Here is a 25,982-nt window from a genome sequence, read left to right as displayed (position 1 = left end):
GCATTTTCAGTTTAATGACTTTTGCTATGTGATCGCTCAACTATTTGACACACTTTACCAGACTTCAGAGAGATCTCCTTAAAGAGCTTGGAGATACTCTACAGAGTACTGCAGCTGAGGGCGTTCCTGATAAGGTGACATCCCAGCTCAGTACCCTTAATTCTGTAGTTAACTCGTCCATGTGTCTCATTTCTTATGCAGCTGATGGCACAAGTCGGGCAGCGGGTTAAGGAATAGCTCTTCGGAGACCTTCCTGGATGCGTTTATGCTACTTTGCGGAAGCCTTCAAATCTTCCTTTGTTAATAGCCCATTTGATGGCTCATCCCTTTTCAGGCCTAAAGTCAAGGAGACCCTCACTAGGTGTGAACAAAATGGAAAAACTCTATCTGCCGTAGGAGTCCATTTTTCCACCCCTACTAGACCTTACCCCAAAGGGCAAAAGGGAGGAAAAATGTGGTTCCGCAAGTCCCAAGGAGCCTTTCAGAACACAAGCAGTGAACCCCCCTCCAGGGGCATAGGAGGGGCAGTAATGGAAGACGCTGCCCAGGTGGCAGAGGGATCCGCAAAACCAGGGAGACAGGGATCAGTTCTTTGGCAAGCCCTACCAGCGCTCCTGAAAGGAGGCCCAACTGTCCTACTCTGGAGGCAGTCTGGGGTCGCTTGCCTTTGTATCCAGATGCCTGGCTAAAAATTACAAAAGACTCTTGGGTACAAAGCATTATTTCCAGAGGATATGTCATTCCTTTCACAGAACCACCCTCCGTACGAAAGAAAATCCCAGATGTTCCACCTAGTCTCAGGGATCAAGCAACCATAGAGATTCAAAGGTTGCTAGAAAAAAAAGAGTTATCCAGCCAGTCCCAGCAAACCAGATAGGATCTGGAGAAACAAAACCAGAAATAATGTAAAAACAATTTAAAATGCCACGAAGATGACCACCACAGATACAAAAATAAGAATATCTAATATTCACTTAGCGCCTCTGCATAAAATGCCTTCCAAAAGTAAAAAACATCACATTACATCAGCTTAAATACATCCACTAAATACCTTAATTAACACTTAGTATACAATAAATCAATCAGTTATTTAAATCCCATATTTCCAGTTGTACTCTCTGTTGAACCCAAAGGGCTCCAATGTGCCATATTTTAAAATAAGCAGCGTTTCCTTTTGTAACAATTTATTCTTAACATTTCTGTGTTCCCCAAGTGAAACCTCACCCTTCTCTAAAACACAACCTCTCAAATCATCAGGGTCAGAATTATGATAATGTAAAAAATGGGCACCTAAAGGACTTTCTAGTCTTTTATTTTTGATGTCCTTAACATGTTCCTGTACACATACTTTGAAACTTCTATACGTTTCTCCTGTGTAATGCAAATTACAAGTACATTTTAGTACATAAACAACTCCCTCTCTGCAACAGGTATAATAACATCTAGGAGTAAACTGTATTTTATTAATATGTACAAAATAGGGTACTAAATATTTACAAATCAAACACCTATTACAGGGAAAAGTTCCCTTTTCTTTCATTCCACCTATATTTATATTACTAGGTGGGAGACAAAAATGATTGTGTACTGCCATATCTTTCAAATTTCTAGCCCTTTTATAAGAAACTTTAATTTGCCTAGGCAGCAAATAACATAATTCCTTGTCTCTTAATAATATGGGCCAAAACGGTTTTATACATTGTACAACTCTGTTTGCAAGTACATTAAAGGTGGTAACAAAATACATTTCCTTTTGTGTTTGTCTACCCAAAACCCTATTGCCATTATTTTCAACTGCATAATCTCCCATATTTCTAAAAGAGGACCAATCAACCTTTTTATCTTGTCCATCTCGTAATCTAAATATTTTAACTTTAGCCTCAACTACCTGTTGCTTATCATAACCTATGTTGAGAAACATTTGTTCAGCAATATTTATTTCTGACCTAAAAATTTCCTCAGTATTACACAATGTATGGATTCTCAAAAATTCATCGTAAGGCAAAACAGCTAACAAGTGTCCAGGATGGCAACTGTTCCCATAAAGGAACTGATTCCTGTGTGCAAATTTGTTATATAGACTTGTATCTAGTCTATCCAACTTAATGTCCAAAAAATTCACACGACAACCCAGTTGTATTCCATCAAATTTAAGGCCCATAGAATTAACTTGTAAATCTTTTATAAAAATATCAGCATCTTCCATTTGTCCCTGACATAAAAAAATGAAATTGTCAATAAATCTCAAGTTTAAAATTACACTTGTTTTATAAAAACTATGAGGGTATATGTTATCTATTTCACATTTAGCCATAACTAAATTTGCTTACATGGGGGCAAATGCAGCCCCCATGGCCGTACCTTGTAGTTGGTGAAAAATATCACCATTAAAGGTAAAAAAAATATTCTGTAAGCAGAAAGATACCAATTTAATAAGGAAATCTGACATTGGTGAATCCCCCCAAAAATAAAAAAGAGACTACATACCTATCTCATGTTTTATATTTGTGTACAAACTTTTAACATCTAGACATAACCAGAACATTGAATCATTCCACTGCATAGTTTTAATCCTACTCAAAAAGTCCTGGCTATCCCTAACATAAGAGAGGATCCCCAAAACATACTTTTTCAAATACTCATGCAACAAGTTACTAATAGGCCTTAAAAAACATTTTTCTGCAGTTACAATTGGTTTCCCACTCAAATTTTCCAAGCCTTTATGTGTCTTGGGAACACAATAAAACACTGCAATTGTACTATTTTCAACTTGAAACTTCCTATATATAGCATGGGTAGTAAAATACCCCAATCGATGTCCTTTATGTAATAACAATATATATTCATCCACAGCTTTATGATAATCCGAGATGTCACACTTTTGATAAACATCTACATTATTAAGATGAGAATAGCAAATCTCGAAATATTGTGTGTAATGTAAAATTACAGTTTGATTTCCCTTGCCAGATGGCTTAACTACTGTAATCCTATTGGCACAAAATTCACTAAATTCCAACCACTGATTCTTGGTCAGGTTGAAACAAATATTAGACCTATTACTTTTGCATGCCTTATATAATTGCTCAATTTCATAATTAACAAGAGAAATATATCCCTGTATATTACTATTTATAAATGGAGGGATAAAATGACTTTTTGCTGTGATAGCACTTGTATCCAAATTATCATATGCATTGAAAACTTGTTAATTAGACATATTCAACATTGATGAACACGAAAAAAATGATTCATCTGAATTAGTACTATCATCCACAATGTCATTTTCACCTAAAACATTCTCATTTTTAGAGAAATAATCAAATGTAACTTTCTACAGGAAAACTTCCGTTTTTAATACATGCAACCTAGGTAAAGCTGTGGGAATGTATTTAAGTCCCAAGTTAAGAACAGACAACACTGTATTTGAAATATCACAGTTAAGAGATGTTAAGCACAAACAAATCATTATCAGAAATGCATTTAAGTCCAGCGAGTTCTTTTATTATATTGTCCTTTAAAGTTCCTACTAGAGTTTTTCTGTTTTCCCCAGTCATTCTGATCGCGTTTGCCATAACTTGAAAAGGCTCCCTTGTTGTTCTTGTTGCTACTGTTGTTATTGGCGTTAACATGTCCCCATTCCGAAAACTCTTCTCTAAATCTTCTGGGTTCTGTGCCTTAGGTAGAGTGGGAAAATGCTCATTATTACTTTCTTCATTTATATCCCCCTGCATGTCTTCCAAAACTGAAAAAGACACTGAGCCAGAAGCCGAGCTACTATTATAACTTTGGTCCCTCCCTCTTTGAGGGCGTGACCTTTTACTCTTGCGTTTCCACAGAAATGCCTGATCTGAGTTGTAATCTTTAACAACATACGGCTTTTATCCTCAGTTAATTCCTTTTCCAACTCTGTCAGGCCCATATTAATGTCTTGCAGCATACCATCTAATTTAGCAGAAGAAATAAGTTTTTGTAAATCAGTACTTAAGGAAACAACTTCTGCCTTCAGCTACCGTTTTTTAAGGTGGTCTCTATCAATTAAGATACAGATCCATTCCATAGAGCATTGCTGGGCTGCCTCTATCCATCTCCTACGAAACACCATATCGTCAGGATTCACTTCATCAAAAGGTGTTGGGGGAATTTGAATAGTATCTGGAACCTACTCAAGATTCTTTTTAGTTCCAAAGAAAACAGGAGATTGGAGGCCCATCTTGGACCTCAGCAAACTCAATACTTTTATAAAGAAAGAGAAGTTCCGGATGGTCAGTCGATTCTTCCCTTTCTAGGAACGGGCAATTGGATGTGCTCTATATGTCTCAAGGATGCGTACTATCATATCAAAATGGCCAGACCATCCAGAGATCACCTGCGTTTCCAGCTGGGAGCCAGTCATTTTCAGTTCAGGGCACTTCCCTTTGGTCTAATGACAGCCCCCAGAGTGTTTACCAAGTGCATGGCAGTGGTTACAGCTCACCTGAGGCATCTAGGATTCCGGGTGTTTCTGTACCTGAACGATTGGCTCCTCACCGCCACCACCAGGCATCAACTAGTTCAATTCAGGGACCTAACTCTAAAACTGTGTTCCCAGTTAGGAATTACTATAAATTTCAACAAGTCTGCATTGCCACCATTGCAGCGTATTTCCTTTATCAGAGCAGATTTAGACACCACCACCGCCATGATAAAACTGCCCCTGGAAAGAATAGTCACACTTCGACAATAGGCATCAGGCATTCTGGCATGAAACAAAGTATACCAGCCTCTCAAGTTTTAAAACTGCTAGGTACTGTGGCAGCAACTCTCATAGCAGTTCCTTTAGGGCGCATGCACATGAGAATCCTTCAATGGTTACTCTTCACCCAATGGTCTTACCAACAACTTCCAATGTCATTCTTGATAATCATTACAGATTCATGCAAAAAGGATCTATGATGGTGGTTGACCAGCCACCGTGTAACAGTAGGTCGCCCACTTATTCTTCCCCCGCCATCAGCCACTGTGAACACGGACGCTTCTCTGAAAGGGTGGGGGGGGTTTAGGGAAGAACAGCCCAAGGCACCTGGTCAGAGACAGAGTCACAATTGCACATCAATGTCCTGAAGATGAGAGCAGTACTTTTGGCGTTGCAGTACTTCCAAGACTCTCTTCCTCTGGGAACGATTGCGATTCAGACCGACAACATGTCAGTAGTTTGGTATATCAACAAGCAAGTGGGAATCCAGTCTTATCCCCTATGCCGAGAGGCCATAAGAGTCTGGCAGTGGGCTGTATCCACCGGGCGCTTTCTGATAGCGACGCACATCCCGGGAAAATCCAACGTGATCGCGGACAAACTAAGCAGAGCTATTTTGATGCCAAACTAGTGGTCCTTCAAAAACGAGGTAGCGGAAAGGATTTTCCGCAGATGGGGCCAACCTTGCTGTGACCTGTTTGCATCTCCAATGAATGCCAAATGCAGAAGCTACTTTGCCCTGAATTCCCCACTAGGGGAAAACCCAAGGGATTCTCTCGTCCATGTTTGGCCCCTGGGACTGCTATATGCATTTCCACCCATTCCCCTGATTCCAAAATTTCTGCAGAAAGCCAAAGCCTTGGGGAAGACTGTAATTCTGATAGCCCCGTATTAGCCTCGACAGATTTGGTTCCCTTTCCTTCGACTCTACCAACTAGAGGAACCTTGGATTCTGGACCCAATTCCAGGTCTGCTGACACATTCATCAGGGGCTCTTCATCCTTCACTTCACTCCCTCAAATTGACAGCTTGGCTGCTCTGATTTCCAACATAGCCAGGTCCCACAATCTTTCCTCGGAAGTGCAGCATATCCTTGTATCTTCACACAAGGCTTCAACCAGAAAGTTGTACATCAGCAAGTGGAAGCGGTTCGCTTTGTGGGCTTCTCAAAATAATATTGACCTGTACATCGCCCCAATTGCTAGCATATTAGAGTTCTTGACTAAACTTGTTAATGAAGGTGCTGCGGCAGCTGCCATACGTGTTCAGTTGGCTGCAATTTCAAATTTTCACCTCTGATCGGAAGGCTCCAATATCATGTCTCACAGGTTGTGTAGAGCCTTCTTACAAGGAACCATACATCTTAGATCACCAGTTAGACAACCTTTCACTCCCTGGAACCTAAACTTTGTTCTTTCTAGGATTATTCTTCCTCCATTTGAGCCTGCATCTTCCTGCCAACTAAAATTCCTTTCTTGGAAAACCATTTTCTTGGTGGCAACTACATCAGCACGCAGGGTGTCTGAACTACAGGCTTTATCTATTAAACCGCCATACTTGATTTTTCACCCTGACAGAATGTCGCTCCAGACTAATCTATCCTTCCTTCCAAAGGTTTGTTCAGAGGCTAATTTAAATCAAACAATTGAACTTTCAACCTTCTTCAGTAACCACTCCAACGAGTTGGAGTATATGTTGCACAAACTTGATGTACACAGACAACTCAGATTTTATTTGGATAGAATCAAAGAATTTAGAAAATCACAACAATTTTTGTCTCCCATTCAGATACCAAGAAAGGGCAGCCTTTGTCAAAAGTCACTCTTTCCAAATGGTTAACAGATCGTATAAAATTCACATACTATTCCGTGAATCAACCGCTAGAACATAAAGTGAAGGCGCACTCCACAAGGGCTGTTTCTACTTCTTCAGCTTACAGGGCTAGACTGCCATTAGATACAATATGTGCAGCTGCCACTTGGTCAGAACCACATAACTTCATTATGCATTACAAAGTAGATAAGGCCTCCAGGGACAGGGCTTCTTTTTGTTCCACTGTCCTCAGGAATATACTCCCTTGGGCCACCTAGGATAAATGGTGCTTGGGACGCTACCCATTTGTAAGAATGAACGGCGAGATTGAACAACTTCACATAAAGAAGTTATGTACTTACCATAACGTTCTGTGTGAGTTGTTCATCTCATCTTCATTCTTACATTCCCTCCTGCCTTCCCCCTCCAGGCTTCTCGAAGAACAAGTAAGAGATTTGAGGTCTGGTATGTTTTTGTATGGAATTTCTTTTTCCGGCTGGAGTTACACTCATGTTACTGATGTATATTTTGGGATCAGCAAACTAGATCTGAGGTGAGGCAGTGAGCATCATGGGATACGGACTTGGCCTTGAGCTACTCGAAAACCTCTAGCCTGAGAAAGTGGCCGACTCGGAGCCAAGGGATCAGTTCTGAACCCATGTGTAAGAATGAAGGCGAGATGAACAACTCACATGGAACGTTATGGTGAGTACAGAACTTCTTTTTTGCAAATGTCATCTGCAATGGTGGCTTCTTTTGGATGACCTGTTCATCTGCAGGCCATTCCTTCCTTCTTCTCCTGCAGCCATAGCGACCACGGATGCTTCTCAGCTGGGGTAGGCGGCATTTCAAGGGAAAGATGGTCCAAGGTATGTGGACTCACATAAAGACCAGGTTGCATATTAGTATTTTAGAGATGAGAGCAGTCCTCTTAATGTTGCAAGCCTTTCAGGACATTCTCCTTTGAAGGACTGTTGCAATTCAAACAGACAACATGTCACTAGTCTATTATTTCAACAAACAAGGAGGAACCTGTTCACATCCATTGTGCAGAGAGGCCATGAGGGTCTGGGAGGGAGTGGGTGATATTTTCAGACCACTTTCTACTTGCAACACACATACTGGGGAGATCCCATGATCTGAAGTAGGAGATTCATTTGTCTGCAACCTGTGGGTTATGGATCCGATATCGGATCCGAACCGGCATGGTTTACCAGCTATGGATCCAAGCTCTCAGCTCCTCCCCTCACCCATAATGCCCTGCTCTACCCTCATGACCTCAGATCTCGTTTGCCGCGCATGGCGACCAGATTGTTTTTTCCAGCTCTCCAGCTAAGTGCTATATTCAGTGTTTAAATTAGTCAAATTTAAAAATTTTTTGGTTAATTTGTGTGAAAGTGTAGGTTTCCCTCTTGTATTATTACTTTTTTTAGAGTTTAATCTTAAATTTATATCCCTCCCCTCGCTGGTAGCGTAGTGTGTGTGTTGGGCCTGTGAGTGATTTTTGTTTTTTAGTTACTTTACTTAGTTCTAGTAACTTTTATTTGTTAGCTTGGGATGTCTGAGTAGCCCAAGGCTATTTTCTCTAAGTGCTCCGAGTGTGGCCATAAGCTTTCCCCAGCTGATGGCCACACTCTGTGTTAGATGCCTGGGGGTTGAACACCTCACATCTGGATGTTCCATTTGTGCAGGGTTCAACCCCAGGGCATTGAAGGAGCAGAGGTCCAAGCTTGTTTTGGCGGGCCTCTTGCCGCCGGACTCGGCTCCGACCTCCGCTCCTTCGGGGGTAACCGTCCCCACGGTTATTCCCTCTCCGGCTCCCCCTCCTCCTCCTGGGACTCAACCTCCCGCTTCTGGTTCGGAGGAGAGGGATGCTAGAAAAAGGGACCGGAGGGAGAAGCACCATAAGCGGAGGGCCGAGACCTCTGTTTCGGCCCCGCCAGCCAAGGGGGCTTCTCCCCCGGCCCCCTTATCTGCTGGATCTCCTCCTCCTCGGCTCCGGTCTCCAGTGTGTTTTTCACCGGGACCTGAGGAGGAGGAGACCCGATCTCCGTCGAGGCTATCGAGGAGGCACTCAAGGCCTACCTCGGTAGCCTCGTCGAGATCAACGTACAGCCTATCGGATGCTGATCTGGACCAGATGATGAGAAGGTTCATCCAGGCCCAGATGCAGATGGAGTGCTCTTGCCTCCCTGGGAGCTCGACCCCTTTTTCAAGCCAATTGCTCCTTCTCCGACCTGCTACCCGGTTCGGAGCAGTTGGAGCCAAGCAGCCGAGCCGGGTGGGTCGGCGCCGATAGTACTTGGTACCGGATCCGACCCTGCCCTCGAAAGTGCATCGGATCCGACCTCTCGGAGCCTGGATCCGAGCCTCTGATCCGGGGGGATCAGTGCTCCTTCGGCGCCGTCTGTGTCGGAGCGCACTGTCCCTTCGGATCCGAGTGCCGCGCCGGCTCGATCCACTCTTCGGATCCGAGGGGAGCCGATTGTCGGATCCTTTGGTCGAGGTCGGCTCCCCTTCGGCCTTTGATGTAGTGGAGAGGGCCCTGTTGAGGGTCTCCGGACCCCCAGCACTTGTTTCAGCTCCGTCCCGCGCTCCCTCTGCACTGGGTCAGGCTTCCACCATCCGGCCCTTGGGACAGCCCGCTTCTGTGCCCCAAGCTGCTCCCCTGGAACAGGTTGCTGCTTGCGAGGAGTCCTCTGACAGCCCCCCAGAGGATGTTCCTCGCAAGCATACGTGCAAAAGGAGGCACATTGACTCCCCCGAGTCTCTCACGGAAGACACGGATTTGGAGGAAGGGGAAGGCTCCCCACGGTCACCCCCCCGAGGATGTCTCATTTGGAGACATCATGGAAATGCTCCGCATAAGGGGGGGGTGGTCTGCCCCGAAGTCTTCCTCGGATGAGTCCGTGTTATTGGAGGCATTTGAAGCGGGCCCGTCTACCTCTTGGGTGTCCCCTCCTGCCGACCCCCTGGTGGACCTCATTACCACCAGGGCGTGGAAGGAACCGGACACCGTGGAGCCAATCCCTAAGAGGCCCGACAGGATCCTCAGTCCACCGTCTGACCGTGCCCATTGGAGTAAGGGGCCTCCGGTAGATGCCATGTGGACGGCGGCGGCCACCAAGAGGGAACTTGCTCAGGCGAGTCCCTCAGTCCATCCCCCGAGCAAGGAGTCTCGGATGATGGACCGCTTGGGGAAGCGGATGTTTAGTTCAGCAACCTTCTTGGTAAGGGCGCTGAACTACCTGGCACACGTTATTAGGATGCAGCGCGATCTCATTAAAGAATACGCTGCATCTCCCCCAGAGTCCATGTCAGAGGAGGACAAAGTGCTGCACTCCACCCGCATGGCCACTCTTAGATCAGTTACCAATACCTCTATGCGGCTACTCTCCCATGCTACGGAAGGCGCCGCTAGAGCCGCAGGGGCAGGTCTAGTCACTAGACGTCAGGCCTGGCTCCGTCATTGCGTTTTCTCAGAGCCCTTCAAAGAGTAATTTGCGAACGCCCCCTTTGATGGTTCTGCCCTCTTTGGCAAAACCGTTCGCGACACTTTGACCCAGAGCGAGAAGGACGGGAAGACGCTGTCTGCCGTCGGAATCCGCTTCTCTGCACCCCAGAGGCCCTATTCTAGGAACCAAAAGGGTCAGAAGAAGATGTGGTTCCGGAAGTCGCAGCAATCCCAGCCTGCTCCGGACAACCAGTCCTTCCGTGGCAGAGGAGGACAGGGAGGACGCCGCCCTAGAGGCAGAGGGGCTCCCAGGAACTTCGGGTCCAGAGAACCCTTCTCTGAACGGCCCGCAGCAACCCTGAGGGTTGCCCAGCTGCTCCACTCTGGAGGCAGTCGGGGACGCTTTCGGGGCACCTAGCGGCATGGGAGTCCATAACATCAGACCGCTGGGTTCTCCAGATCATATCCAGAGGATACCGTATCCCTTTTCGTCACTTACCAAAATTGAAGTCCCTCCCAGACATTCCACCCGGTCAACGGGAGGCCGCTTTGGCAGAAATTGGCCATCTGCTAAAGAAAAGAGCCATCCAGCCCGTCCCCCCAGACCAGATCGGATCAGGGTTCTACTCCAGGTTCTTTTAGTGCCAAAAAGACGGGGGATCTAAGACCAATTTTAGACCTTTCTCTCTTGAACCTGGCAGTTCCCAAGGAAAAATTCCGAATGGTCACTCTGCAATCTATTCTCCCCCTTCTGGGAGAAAATCACTGGATGTGTTCCATAGACCTCAAAGATGCGTACTACCACATCCTAATGGACAGGCGCTCCAGGAGGTTTCTCCGCTTCCGGCTGGGAGCCAGTCACTACCAGTTCGGTCCTTCCCTTTGGTCTCACCACAGCCCGCAGGGTGTCCACCAAAGTATTAGCAGTGGTAGCGGCCCACCTGAGGCTTCAGGGGGTGCAGGTCTTCCCCTACCTGGACGACTGGCTCCTTACCGCCCCAACAAGGCATCTACTACTATTGGCGCGAGACTCCTTTCTCCATCTTGCTCCCAATCTGGGCATCACTATAAATACAAAGAAATCCAACCTAGCGCCCACACAGCTCTTAGATTTTATAGGGGCCAGGTTAGACACAAGGAGTTTAAAAGCCTTCCTCACTGCGGACAGAGTTCAAAATCTGCAGCTCCAGGTGCGGGCCATTCTCCACTCAAGTTCTGTTCAAGGAGTTGGTCCTGAGGGCTCTAGGGTCCATGGCGTCTGCTATAGCACTTCTTCCTCTCGCCAGGCTCAGTATGCGCATCCTCCAGTGGACTCTCTTAGTACAGTGGTCATACCTTGCTTTTCCTATGCATCATCCCATTGCGATCAGCAAGACTTGCAAGCGGTCCCTCCTGTGGTGGCTTCACTCCCCAGATCTCCACGGAGGCCGCCCATTTTGTGCTTCTCCCCCTCTCGCCACGGTGACCACGGACGCCTCCCGCCTCGGGTGGGGGGGGCATTTTGCGGGCCGGACTGTCCAAGGCACGTGGAACGATTCAGAGACCTTACTGCATATCAACGTTCTAGAGATGAGAGCAGTGCTCTTAGCGTTGCTAGCACTTCAGGACTTTCTTCCCTTGGGAACATGTCGGTTGTCTGGTATATCAACAAACAAGGAGGAATTAGGTCTTACCCTCTTTGTCGAGAAGCCATGAGAGTTTGGGAATGGGCAATCTCCACCAACCGCTTTCTAATAGCAACGCATATTCCGGGTCGGTCCAACATCCTGGCGGACAAGCTCAGTCGCACCATTCTGACCCCTTATGAGTGGTCTCTCAATTTTCAAGTAGCGGAACGCATATTCGCACGGTGGGGAATTCCTTCATGCGATCTTTTTGCCTCTCCCTCAAACACCAAGTGCGCCAGTTTTTTCACTCTGATACCTCCTCCAGGAGGTTCCCTAAGAGACGCTCTGGTGCATGCTTGGCCACCCGGTCTTCTGTATGCTTATCCACCCTTGCCTCTGATGCTCCAAGTTCTTCAGAAAGCCTCTCGGGTGGGTTACAGAATGATTCTCATTGCTCCGTTTTGGCCTCGACAGATCTGGTTCCCCTTCCTAAGGTCTCACTCGGTGAATCCCCCTTGGATTCTAGATCCCATTCCAGATCTGATATCTCATCCATCCTGCCTATCTCCTCTGAACCTGGACAACCTGAAGCTGACCGCTTGGCTGCTCCAGTTCCACTCTTGATCAGGACTCCCGGTATTTCGTCCCCTGTTAAGGCGATCCTGGTGGCAGCTCATAAACCGTCCACTAGGAAAGTCTACCGCAGCAAGTGGAAACGGTTTTCTTTGTGGGCGGAGCGGCAAGGCCTGAACCCCTTCACAGTTCCTCTCCCTTTAGTGCTTGATTTCTTAACCACTCTTTTTAACGATGGTGCCAGCAGTTCCACAGTCAAAGTACAACTTGCGACAATTTCACATTATCACATTGGTCATGACTCCAGTCCACTCATGTCAGCCAAGTTGTGTAAAATTTTCCTTAAAGGTACTTTCCTTCTCAGGCCCCCTGTAAAACAAGCGGTTCCTCCCTGGGACCTTTCCTTAGTTCTCCAGGCCTTGACCGCCCCCCCCCCCCTTCGAACCAGCGGCTACGGTAGATCTCAAATTCTTGTCTTTCAAGACTGCCTTCTTAGTAGCCATTACATCGGCCAAGAGAGTTTCAGAGCTCCAAGCATTATCAGCTAAACCTCCTTACTTGGTCTTTCATCCGGACTGTGTTTACCTCAGGACCAACCCGTCCTTTCTTCCTAAAGTAGCTTCTGAAGCAAACATTAATCAATCCATTAACCTCCCTGTTTTCTTTCCTAAATATGAAAACAAAGGTGAATACAAGCTTCACTCCTTAGATGTTCACAGGCAACTTAGATTTTATCTAAACAGAATGGCTGGTCATAGGCAATCCGACCAGTTGTTCATTTCCTTTGCTAAATTTAATTTGGGCAAGCCAATTTCTAAAGTCTCTCTGTCTCGCTGGATTTCACAATGTATCTTATTGGCTTATCAAGCTTCAGGAAGGCCCGCACCGGAGGGTGTACACGCCCATTCAACCCGGTCAGTTTCTACCTCGGCAGCCTTTAAGGCTAGGGTTCCTCTAGATGATATTTGTGCAGCAGCCACGTGGGCTTCATCTCATACTTTTATTTCCCACTACAAGTTGGATCTTGCATCTAGGGGTAGAGCATCCTTTGGCTCCGCGGTGCTCGCGAATATCCTTCCATGATGGCCGCCCAAGATTCAGGTAGCTGGGGACTCTGTCCCACAGGTTGCAGACAAATGAATCTCCTACTTCAGATTTAGAAGTTATGTACTCACCATAACGTTCCATCTGAGTAGGTGTATTCATTTGTCTGCAACCATCCTGCCCTCCTATCCCCCTGGCCTTTCAGTTTCCTGCATATTGTGTGTTACCCTTTTCAGGGTGTTCTTGCTGTTGGCAAACTCGATCTGAGGTCATGAGGGTAGAGCAGGGCATTATGGGTGAGGGGAGGAGCTGAGAGCTTGGATCCATAGCTGGTAAACCATGCCGGTTCGGATCCGATATCGGATCCATAACCCACAGGTTGCAGACAAATGAATACACCTACTCAGATGGAACGTTATGGTGAGTACATAACTTCTAATTCTAGCAGACAAACTCAGCAGGTCCATTCTGACCCCTCACAAGTGGTCCCTCAATCAATCAGTAACGAACTTGTATTTCAGCTGTTGGGGCCAACCTTGCTGCGACCTTTTTGCATCTCCTCAAAATGACAAGTGCAGCAAATACTTCACTCTGATGCCCCCTCTGGGGGAGTCCCCGAGTGATGCTCTGGGTCACGATTGCCCCCCCCCCCAGTCTCCTTTATGTCTATCCCCCTCTACCATTGATCCCGAAGTTTCTGCAGAAAGTCAAAAGGTTGAAGAGTTCAGTAACCTTCATTGCCCCTTACTGGCCTCGTCAGATATGGTTCCCCTTTCTCTGGTGTCATCTGAAATATCCTCCATGGATTGTGGAACCCAGACAGGACCTCTTGTCTCACCCATCAGACAGTCAGCATCCCAGTCTACTCACCCTCAAACTGACCACTTGCTTTCTCCAATTCCAGTAATTGTGTAAAGGTCCAGGCTTGCTTCCCCTGTTAGAGACATAGTTTTAGCTTCCCAAAAAGCTTCTACTAAAAAAAGTGTACAGAAGTAAATGGAAAAGATTTGCCATTTGGGCTTCCAAAGCGAATATTAATCCTTTCTCAGCCTAGATTTCAGCCATCCTTCTTTTTCTTATTTCTCTCTTCAAGGAAGGGGCTAGTTTTTTCATATAAAACTTCAGCTTGCACCCATATCCAATTTTCATGCTAAAATGTTTCTGGCTTCTTTTCTACGTCTATATTATGTAAGGCATTCATGAAAGGGATTTTTCCTGCTTGGACCCCTCGATAAAATATCCTTCTCCGCTGTGGGCTCTCACTGTTATTCTTCAAGGCCTAACTCAAAAACCCTTTGAACCAGATAGCGATTCTGAACTGAAATTCCTTTCTTGGAAAACCATCCTTTTTGGTGATCACGTCAGCAAAAAGAATTTCCGAACTTCAGGCCTTATCATCTAAACCACCTTACATTATTTTTCATAAAGATAGAGTATCCCTCCATAGTAATCCATCCTTTATGCCTAAAGTAGCGACAGAGACTAATATTAACCAGCCTATACAATTGCCAGTCTTCTTTTCAAAATTTTCTAACAAGGGCAAATATGTTTTGCATCTGGTTGATGTTCATAGACAACTACCATTCTACCTTCATAGAACAAAACAGTACAGGAAGTCTGACCAACTATATGTATCTTTTTCACCAAACCGTCTAGGCCAGGCATTCTCCAAAGTTATATTGGCCAAATAGATTACTGACTGTATTTCACTAATCTGTTCAAAAAATGGATTGAACTTGCCTTGCCCCCCTAAAGCCCGTTCTACTAGACTTATGTTTAAATCATCCGCTTTCTCCTCCAGAGTGTCGATTGATGGTATTTGTGCTGCAGCCCCTTGGTCAAAGGCTCATACCTTTGTGACACATTATAAATTGGGCATTGTCTGCAGAATTAGAGTTTCTTTTGGTTCGACAGTGATCCGGCATATCCTTCTTTGAGGCCACCCAAGAGTAACATAGCTGGGACTCTGACCTAATAGTGAGGAAGAATGAAAAGGACAACATCAGATTTAGAAGTTATGTACTTACCATACCTTGGCATCTGAGTTGTCCATTTTGATTCTTCTTCACCTTCCCTTCCAGCCATCCCCCAGCCTAGTGGCTGCTAGAGGATCTATGGAATTTATAGGAACATTTATGTTCCCGATTTGAACCTCAGATTTCTTTCTGAAAATACTGTCTCTTTATCTGGTAGGCAACAAGGCAGCAAACTCGATTTGAGGAAGCTGTATAGAGTGTGGAAGATTGTGGGTAGAGGGAGGAGCTCAAGACTGGAATCCAAGTCTGAAAAATGTGGCCAGGTTGAATCCATAACCCAATAGTGAGGAAGAATTGAAAGTGGACAATACAGATGCCAAGTTTTGGTAAGTACATAACTTTTAATTTTGTACAATTTATTATAAATGTTCTTTTTTTTCTCCATATAGGTCTAGTGCAGTTGAGCAGTTGCTGGAGAAGAATTACAGAATTCACTGTTCCTTGCATAACATAGTAAGTAATTTTCCCCGGACCAAATCAGCTATAGAAAACACATTTTAAGTCACTATATGAAAAGCTTTCAATTAACATTAAAACATTATTTTTCATAAATACAGTGTTAAGTGATTGAGTGTAAGTGATTGCTTTTGTATACAGTATTACTAAAACATGCAGTGTAGCAGTACTGGATATGCATATATTGTGCATTTTATGAGCAAAACTGTGACCTTTGTGAAGATGTTTGACTGGGAGTGTCCAAGTCATTTTTTCTGTCATGATTGAAATGACTTGTACACTATTTACAGTGTTTAGAAATGTAGACCTTCCCTTAGTTGGCCCTTTGTGTGTGTGTGTGTGTGTGTGTGTGTGTGTGTGTGTGTGCACCCGCTAGTGTGCATCTGTCTGTATGTGTATATATAAATATGTGTGTGTGTGTGTATATATATATATATATATATATATATAATTTTTAATGTGGACAGTTGCAATAGATACTCCAAAGTACAGACAGTTCTTAATGTAGACATATCAAAATAAATTTTTATAATTTATTGATAATCACCTATTTGGTACAGATATTTAATATGTATAGACACACACGCATACATATTTGTAAATGTATGCACATACATGAATAATAAAAAATATATATAGATATAGATATATATATATATATATATATATATATATATATATATACACATTTTATATGTATATTTGTGTGTGTGTGTCCGTATGTATGTATGTATCTCCTGACCGAGGTCACTGTTGCAGTATTGCAAGCAAATATGTTTTTTATTCACTGACATCTGGCTAGGGTACCAGAGGTTAACCTTCTCTGGATCGTATGTCTGATATATGGCCTCAGCACGCATGCATAGAGGTGTATAGGTGGATGTATCAGCATACATCCCCAAACTGTCCCATCGCCAGTCACTTTGTAACTCCAAAATTAAAGACCCTGACAACTGAAGGAGCATACACACGTACCTGTACTTTGTGTTCTAATGACTGTTTACCAGTAATAACCTGCCACAGTACATAAATCACCAAGTAATATGGCGAGGTGCCACCTCAGTCAATTCAGTGGTAGCCCAAAAGCTACATAACATTTCACCATAATCACTAAAGTTGGAATAAGGGAAGTGTACACCTGTAACAATAATTCGTAGTCTCATTGCATGCTTCACTCTAATTGCCAAACTATGTACCTGAACCACCAGTAAATTCAGCTTCATTCCAAAGTATTTCTAGCACTGGTCATCCAAAAACCAAGTTTCATCTCACCCCTTAAACATGCTTGAATCCCCCTCCTTTATAACCTGACAGACATTTTCTTCCTGCATTTATTCATATTTCAGATTAGACTGTCAGTAAATTGTCTGCAAATAACTTGACTATACTTACACAGAATAATTTACATAATGTACATAATGTACCCTTTTTCACTTATCCATTCTGTAATTGTAAGTTTGCATTTTATTTGTACCTACTAACCTACTAGACATTTTCACTTTCTGCTTCAACTAATTGCTAACACTTTTCCTATGTGTATATTTTTTGTGTGAATTTTCATATTGTTAATTCTGTCAAATGTTCTGTTTTTATGGATCACTAACTGGTATAGGCACACCAACTTTAATCCATATATTCATAAAAAAAAATCACAGGCACATAAAAACTAAGCGTTTTCATCCCTTACATCTTGGGACTTCATCAGAATTAGTAAAACAACTTGTCATTTCCTTTTAAATCTTTTGGCCTCTCCCCCCTTGTTAATCAGTCACACATTTAAAGTCATACCATCTATGTAAAACACTACAGTATACTTCCTTGAAAAAAATAGGTGTTTAAAACTGAATTCATATAGTACCACAACTAAACTATCTCATAGCCAGCTCAAATGCATGTATCGCACCTGTTAGACTGATCTTCATGTGGTAATTGGTACCGTAGTTACTAAAAAAACATGTAAGTGCCCCTTGAGAAACTTTCCTTTACACATACAAGTTATTTTGCCATATCTGTGTTTGATGTCAGCTAGGAGAGGTAAGTGTGAGTAAGAATCTAAGTAAATTTCAGAGCTCCAGAAAAGTTACTGCAATCTCTTGGAAGGGGAGACACCTGCCCATTCACCTTTCCTTCCAGTTCTGGAGACATTTTTGGATACCTTCTGGTTTACCTCTACAGCTCATGATTTGCAGCCTCCTGCTCCCAAAAGGCCAGGTGGGTTCTACAGAGTTCTGGATGAACTTAAATTCCTGTGGTAGGCAAATTACCAGCGAGGACCTCCATACCCAGTATGTATTTTGCCTTTACACAAAACACCGACTACAAGGCTTGTTCTATTTGCTAGTCTTGTGTGTCCAAGACTTTGTGATACCATTTATCTTCACTTAAAACCTTTTTACAGACCAAATGTCTTAAACATTTGGCCCAGTCCACGATTGAGGTTTCCTTCTCCCCAGGTATACCTCAATCCCACAATAAAAAACTCAAGAAACCTAGGTCTGATACTCAGACTGCCCAGTGTGATTCTGACACACCTGCTGAGGTTACAGAGCCTGCAGTACATCCAGTTAATCTTCTAATGCCTTCTACCATGACCCTGCTGCTGGCCAGTATGACGTCGGAGGGTTATACAACTGAGAAGACCTCTTCTGCTGAGAAGGGGCAACAATGACCTGCTACTTCAGTTAGACCAGAAGGCATCCCACAGATTTTTGTCTTTGAGCAGTTTCTCAGAACGTTATTTGAGGTATGTCAAGGGTTTGAGCTTCCCCACTTGGTTTAAGTGGACGTCACACCTAAGAAAAAGCGAGAAAAGACAAGTCATGTGCCTTCAACCCCTTTTATCTAGAGAGGAGTGGACAGACTTTCTCAAGGTCTGTTTGATGTCATTATGGCCCTGAAACCACCTTCTTTGTCTGCTTCTCCATCCATCTGACCCCTCAAATTTCTTTTGGTTCATCTTCCTTTGGAGAGGAAGATGCCTCTGACCATTCCTCTGGTCAAGTCCCTTCATATGATGAAGACTCCAACTCTCCTTACTCCCCTTTGGAGGATGCTTCTTTTGGGGATACATTTTGACTGGGAGTCTAGACAAATTTCAGAGGTTCAGAAAAGGTCCCACAAGTCTCTTGGGTGTGGGGACTCCTGGCCAGTCACCTGTCCCTCCAGTTCTGGAGGCCTTTTTGGATGCCTTCCAGTCTACTTCTGCAGCTCCTGATTCACAGCCTCCTGCTCCCAAAAGGCCAGACAGGTTCTACAAAGTTCCAGATGAATTTAAATTCCTGTACAATAACCCTGTGGCAAACCCATCTGCAGTCTCTCTCCTCAGACAAACCTTCTAAGTTGCTCCCCAACACCAGTCCCCTCCCTTCATATAAGGACAGCAGGGCCATGGTTAGATGGGGAAAGAAGGTCTATACTTCCTGTACTCTGGCTTTCAGGGCTAGTAACTACCATACCCATATGACCAAATATTTATTGTCCATCCTGAACACTTTAAACAAGGGAGGTGTGGATTCCAATGTCTCAGAGCCGGAACAGCAAATTCTGTCTGTTGTTAATCAGCCCAATGAGACACAATATAAAATGTAGTTATGATGCTATGGAGGCATTGTTCAGAGCAGCTTGCTGCTGGTGCTGTCATCAGTAGGTGTCATGGTTGTGCAATCAGACTGTGCCAGAGGATTTCAAAGTCAAGATCACTGACTCACCCTTAGACAAGAATCTTTTGTTTGGCCTACAGACAGCCAACTTATTTAAAGCATTACAGGAGCAAGGAAAAACTATGAAAGACTGCAGACATATTATGTTTACATCTGTACCAAGATATCAGAGGAACTTCCTGCCAATCCCACTTTTCATTAGAAGTGAATTCAGGCCACTACAAAAACACATGAAGACACCCAGAAAGAAATTTCCGGAGAAACCTCCGAAGTACCCTGGATCTGGGAGGTCTCCCTTCTCAGAAGACTTGCTGTGATTATCTTCAAGTCCCTCCCCCAGTCTCCCCCTTGGTCCTGCCCTGCCCCTCTCCAAAAGACTAACTCATTCCATTTCAAGTTGTGAAAGATTGCCATGGACCAGTGAGTGCTTATGGTTAGGCCATATCTTGGAAGGAACACTCCGTCCCTTGAATGGTATCACTCCTTCTCTACACAGCCAACTGCAGCATCTTCTGCCTGTCCTCCTGAAACTACAGGCCCAAGACACAATAGAACCTGTACCTGCCAAATTTGTAGGAAGGGGGTTTTACTATAGTCTGTTCTTAGTTCCAAGAAAAGGACAAAGGTGGAGAACCATACTGGATTTCTCCTTGCAAAATACTTTCCATAAAGGTGCCAACATTTAAAAATGTTCTCTTTGCAGACCCTGTTGCTTATCCTTTCACAGTCATGCCTATGCTCTCTGGATCTAAAGGATGCCTCTCTATATACATATTCCCATTTGCCCCTCTTACAGGAACTTCCTCAAGTTCTTTCCTGGCTTACTTCAGTTTCAGTTTACTGCTTTAACTTTTGTACTTTCTACAGCCCCATAACTATTCACAAACTGTTGAATTCAGGGAATTAACTTTTTCCCTTACTTAGATGTCCTGCTGATCCAGGCAGTCTTGCTGCAGACCTTACTGCAACACCTTCAGTTCACCCTCAACCTACTCTTGCAGCTAGTGTTCACTGTCATCTTTAAAAAGTTCTCTTTTCAGCCCACCCAATGTTCCTAGGCTGCAGATTGGACACCTAAAAGATGCAGGCCTGCCTGCCTTAGGAGAACCTGCAAAGCCTTACACATATTCAGCCAGGGAGCTTCTAAGGGCCCTGGGTTTCATGGCAGCAAACATCCCCTTTAGCCAGCTTGCATATGAGAAAAATTCAGTTGTACCTGAAAATGGACTTATCCCAACACACAAACACATCCTGTAGACACAGAAATCCCCCTAATACCGTGTCTCAAAAAGGAGATCTCTCAGTGGGTGGCTCAGGTGAATCTGAATCCAGGGCTTCCCTTCAATCCACAGACTTCATCTGAAGAGCTGTATACAGATCCCTCAGACAAGGTCTGGGCAGTCTGGACGGGTATCCACATAGTCCAGGGCAGATGGCAGCCCAAACTCAAGAGGGAGCACATCATCTTGAAAGATATAAGGGGCCTCATCCAGGCACTTCATTTTTTCTCAGACATTTGGAAACCACGTCCTATTTGAGTATTCACAGACAACATCACTGCCATGTGATGAGGGGAAGACAGTGCACACTGCCTACCTTGACTAGCCAAAGCCTTCGACACTGCTCCCACTCGGACGTAATAGATAAACTCTCCCAGGTAGGCATCAACCCATATGGTACCAGATGCGTAGCTAACTGGCTCAGTAATAGAACCCACACAGTCAAAATAGGGGAAGCCACCTCTAGTAGTAGACCCGTAACAAGTGGTGTACCCCAAGCATTGGTCTTGGGGCCTCTACTGTTTGGGATATACTTTTCTGAGGTGTAAGCCAAAACCAGTGGTCTGTGGCTGACCAAGTTTGCAGATGACTGCAAGATGGGCGCGGTCTTAAATTCCTCTAGTGATGTGAACATCCTGCAAGAGGGCCTTGCCCAAAGTAATGACTGGTGGCAGAAGCATGGCCTCAAATTGAATGCCAAGAAATGCATCATTATCCCCTTTAGTGAAAATAGAGTCCCCACTAATTATCACATTAATAACAACGTACCAAGCATGCAATCACTCGAGAGGGACTTGGGCACCCAGGTTGATAACAACCTGACTTGACCAGCATGTTGCCTCCATTGTACAGAAGGTTTTCTACATGGGCCAACTCATATGTAAGGGTATTTCATCCAGGAACAGGAAGGTCATAACAGCCCTGTACTCCTCCCTTATCAGACCCATTATCGAGTACAGTGCCCCCTTCAGCATGTACCTTGCCAAGCACGTGCAGGAGCTGGAGAGACTACAGAGGTTCCTGACCAGGAAAATCCAGGATCTCAAACACCTATCCTATACAGATAGGCTAAAATCCCTGTCCCTGTATTCCGTCTCGCACAGACTGCACACAGGTGATCGGTGTCTGGCATACAAGGCCATCTCACACCCAGCCTTGATGGAGTTGCTGCATATCTGTAAGTCAAGCTCCATTTGCGCAACCCGCACACAAGGCCTCAACCTGGTCTGTGACATTCATAGAACTTGTTGGTGGGATAGATTTGTGCCCCAAAGACTCCCCCATCTATGGAATAGACTCCCTTTCCATGTCAAGCAGTGTGCCTGTCTAGCCCTCTTTAAAAGAAACCTGGACAGGAAACAGAAAATACACCCCTGGGATCCCACCTGTGTCCCTGCTGGACAGGGGAAACAGCTGCTGACTTTGTGGGAACAATGGCAACATTTCTGGCTAGGTTTATAAGGGCCTACAGGCCAATAGCCTAGTTTCATCCTATGAAACTATGTGATAAGCAAGGAGGCACCAGATCATACCAATTATGTAGACTAGCTCGGATTGCTTGGGACATAGCTACCCAGAGGAGCATGTCCCTACTCACTGTGTACATCCCATCACAGGACAGTGTCATAGCAGACTCACTAAGTAGGTATGTCGAGGATCGTCCAGAATGGATCCTAAATAGGCAGGTCTTTTAGGGTATTCTACACAGGTGTGGAACACCTCAGGTAGATTTATTTGCCTCCGAGAACAACAAGCAACTTTCCCTATTTTGCACCAGGGCTGTTTGCCCCTCAGCCTGGAAAGCAGATGCATTCTCTTTTCAGTGGCAAGGAAGTTTCTATACACTTTCACTCCACTCCCGTTAATTCTGAAAGTATTACTAAAGGTCCAGAAAGAAAAAAAACAAGACTCTTACTTTTGACACTCTTTCTTTTAGCCACAGCAGCATTGGTTCACCCTTCTGTTTCATCTAGCCAGGGGCAATCACCACAAAATACCACAAAAGGTGGATCTCATCACACAACAGAGGGGTCACTGCTTTTTCTGAACATGTCATCTCTAAAACTTACACTGTGGATGATAGGATTCTGATCCTTTTCAGTCAGCAGTTTTCAGATGACGTATTATTGGTTCTCCAGGAACCAAGGAGACACACCACCTGAAAATCCTACATAGCCAAGTAAAATTTCCTTCTGATGTCATAACAACAATCAAGACCTCATGAAATCAGAGATTCCCCTTATCGTAAAGTATTTGTGTGACCTCTTGAATACTGGTCTGGCATATTGCTCCGTCAAAGCCCACCTGTCAGCTCTCTCTCCCTGTCTGCCGCTGAATCCACCTGTTATAGGTTCATAGGTTGGTACTTGGCTATCGGCCCTAAGGCCTGTACAAGCCTAGCCATAACAATTCCTTGGATATTTCTTCCCACAATATTTACTTCCCTGGACCCCTGTCTAGCAGGGCAACTGACATGATCCCTGGGGTGAATTTCCTGTCTTCCAGCCAATCATCAAGGTTCCCTTTGAAGAGGGCCAAGGAGGCGCTCTGCTTGACATGTATGGGCAGTCTATTCCAGAGTGTAGGGAGTCTGTAGGTCAGGAACCTATCCCTCCAGCATGTGTTGTTCATTGTGATGACAAGGTTTAAATCCCTGGTGTGTGTCGCTTTGAGGGATTGGGATTTCTTTAAGTGGAGCATGTGTCCAACAGCTCAGGGTTTGATATGGCCTTGTATGTTAAGCAGAGATCACCTCTGAGTAGACGATATGCCACACAGTATAGCTGGAGTTTTTTTAGACAGTCAGCATATGGCATCTACTTTAGGCCTGTGATTCTTTTAGTGAGGTATTTCTGCGGCCTTTCCAGCTGTTGCAAATGTCTTGTGAGGTACATACCAAATGGAGCGTTGTACTCTATAATGGGTCTAATGAGGGATGAGTACAGTTGGACAATGACCTTCTTTTTTCTGGATGAAAAGCCCTTAGCGATGAGGTGTGCCACATAGAAGGATTTCCTGACTGTTGTGGCGATGTGGTTATTGAAGGTTTGACCACTGTCCACCTGTGTCCCTAAGTCTCTCATCACACTTTTGATGTTTAGTGTACCGCCACCTATGTGGTAATTCATGGTACATGTTTTTTTCCAAATGGGATAACTATACTTTTCTTGGCATTAAGCTTGAGCCCATGGCTCTGGCACCAGGCATCTCTTTCTGTGAGGCCCTTTTGTAGAATATCCACATCATCTGCGAACTTTGTTAGCCAGAGTCCCTTAGTGTTGGCCTGTATTTCAGAGAAGTAGATGCCAAACAAGAGTGGTCCCAGGACTGAACCCTGAGGTACTCCACTTGTCACTTACCTGGAGCTGGATTTGGAGTCGGCTACTTTTACAGTCTGGGTTCTGTCAGTAAGCCAGTTGGCAACCCATCAAGTGACGTAGGAATTTATGCCCAACTTAGCAAGTTTATCTATGATTCCAGCAGAGTGGGGGATGGTGTTGAAGGCCTTGGCGAGGTCCAGATAGGCTGTGTGGACTGCCTTACTCTCGTCCACAGCTCTGGAGACTGATTCGAAGAAGTCAGTCAGGTTCAGGAGACAAGATCAGCCCTTCATGAACCCAAACTGGGTGGGATCCAGTGTTTGAAGGTTGCTAATGTCTTTGTTTATAAGTTCCATGATAATGCATTCCATGCTCTTGCAGATCAGGCTCGTCAGACTGATGGGACGGTAGTTCCCGGGATCCAAGTTGGATCCCCCCTTGTGGAGTGGGATAACTGTAGCTGTGCACCACTCACTGGGCACGAAGCCTGAAGTGAGGCTATGATTAAACATGACACTTAGGTGAGATGCCAGATATTCTTCATGTTTCACTGTTGCAGTCATTACATTTGGGTAATCTGCTTGCAGGCTGCCCTCAGTCGGCCTGATTAACAAAGTCTTGGGTCCTGCGTCGGTTGCTGCCCATTCTTCCATGACGTCAGGTCGTCAGAGGTATAAAACTTGCAGCCAACGCCATTAAATTAGTCTTTCTTGCCGTGCGGTGCCCGAAACAGAAGCAGTTCACAAGTGCCAGTCAGCCGACTCCTGAAATTTTCGTTTTCGAGTTTCAGAACCGAAGTCTTCAACTAAAAGCTAAGTACCCCATTGGGGAAACTTTTTCTTGCTCCTTTCTGATGTCAGTAAAAGTTAATAATTGCATTACTTGTGGAAAGCAAATACCTCCTAAAGATTTTCATTCGTACTGTATTCCTTGCCTAGGACTGACCACGACGTACCTTGCTTTCGGTTTTGTGCTTTATTTAATCAGCGCACTATCCGTCGTCGGTGTATTTTTACCTCTAAATATTTCGGTTCTCGATTTAGTTATCCAGAAATGTTGTCGGTTAGCGATCCGACTACCGGGATTCCAACAAACGCAAAGATAAAGGCAGAGACAGGCGCCGAGGTCCAAAACTGCCGGCAACACTTCTCCTAAGCCAGTCGCCAGTTCGCCGGTACTCAGTGAGGCGCTTTCGCAGCCCCTGATACCCGCTACTTCTGATTCGCAGGCCTCTACTGAGACCCATTCGGAGTCCGGTATGCTGCACGATACTTCAACTATGGAACCCGTGGATGTCTCTACCTTGGATGGGTCCGGAGCCACTGTGCAGGCACCGGCGTCTGAGGGTGTATTCAGGCCTACGGACTTGCATATTAAATCAACACCTCCTTCATTACTAAGGCCTAAATCTCGATCCATGTCTAAAAAAATGATGCCCAGGCCACATGCTCAGGCCTCTATGCCTAAAAAACAAATGATAAAAATGGCTGAAGATCTAATAACTCTAATCAGGGTTAGCCAACCCTCCCCCCTCTAAGAGGCCTAGGGCTAAGCTTGATTATGAATCTTCTGATCAGGATTCTGTTTTTTCTGACTCTTCTGATGACCTGGATTTGTCCTTACCTACTTATGAGGATTCTGATTCAGAGGACTCTATTCCCTCTGCTTCTCCTCCTGAGGATTTTTCTTTTGGGGAAACCTTACATACTCTAAGGGAGCATTTTCACTGGGAAAGCCAGGAATTTTCTGGTTCAAAAAAGAGGCTTAGGGATTTCCTTCTCCTACCTCAGTATAGGCCTTGGGCTGTTCCTCCTGTACTAGACATTGTTGATGATGCTTTCTCTGAATCCAGTTTGGCCCCTGATTCCCTGCCTCCTGCTCCCAGTAAATCTGAAAGATACTACAGGATCCCAGAGTCCCACAAGTTCCTTTTCAAAAATCCTATTACAGATCCAGAGACTATTTCATAGGGGCCCAAGGGCATTAAGGCTTCTACTGCTAAAAAT

At 44.8% G+C, this 25,982-nt stretch overlaps 1 protein-coding gene across 4 annotated transcripts in view; it reads left to right on the top strand.

Annotated features, from left to right (window-relative positions):
• Positions 1-25,982, top strand: part of DIMT1 (DIM1 rRNA methyltransferase and ribosome maturation factor) — a 624,336-nt gene that overhangs the window by 456,271 nt on the left and 142,083 nt on the right. For 3 of the 4 annotated variants that reach the window (XM_044063822.1, XM_044063821.1, XM_044063820.1), the window contains one exon: positions 15,651-15,714. The exons of the other annotated variant lie outside the window; for it this stretch is intronic. In XM_044063822.1, the coding sequence (XP_043919757.1) occupies positions 15,651-15,714 (64 nt within the window). The remainder of the gene's footprint in view (positions 1-15,650; positions 15,715-25,982) is intronic. 4 annotated transcript variants of the gene reach the window in all.

Source organism: Protopterus annectens, chromosome 2.part2, assembly GCF_019279795.1.
Source record: "Protopterus annectens isolate FY-2018-M chromosome 2.part2, PAN1.0, whole genome shotgun sequence".
NCBI lineage: Eukaryota > Metazoa > Chordata > Ceratodontiformes > Protopteridae > Protopterus > Protopterus annectens.
The sequence above is the reverse complement of the archived record's forward strand: the minus strand, read 5'-3'. Positions and strand labels throughout refer to the sequence as shown.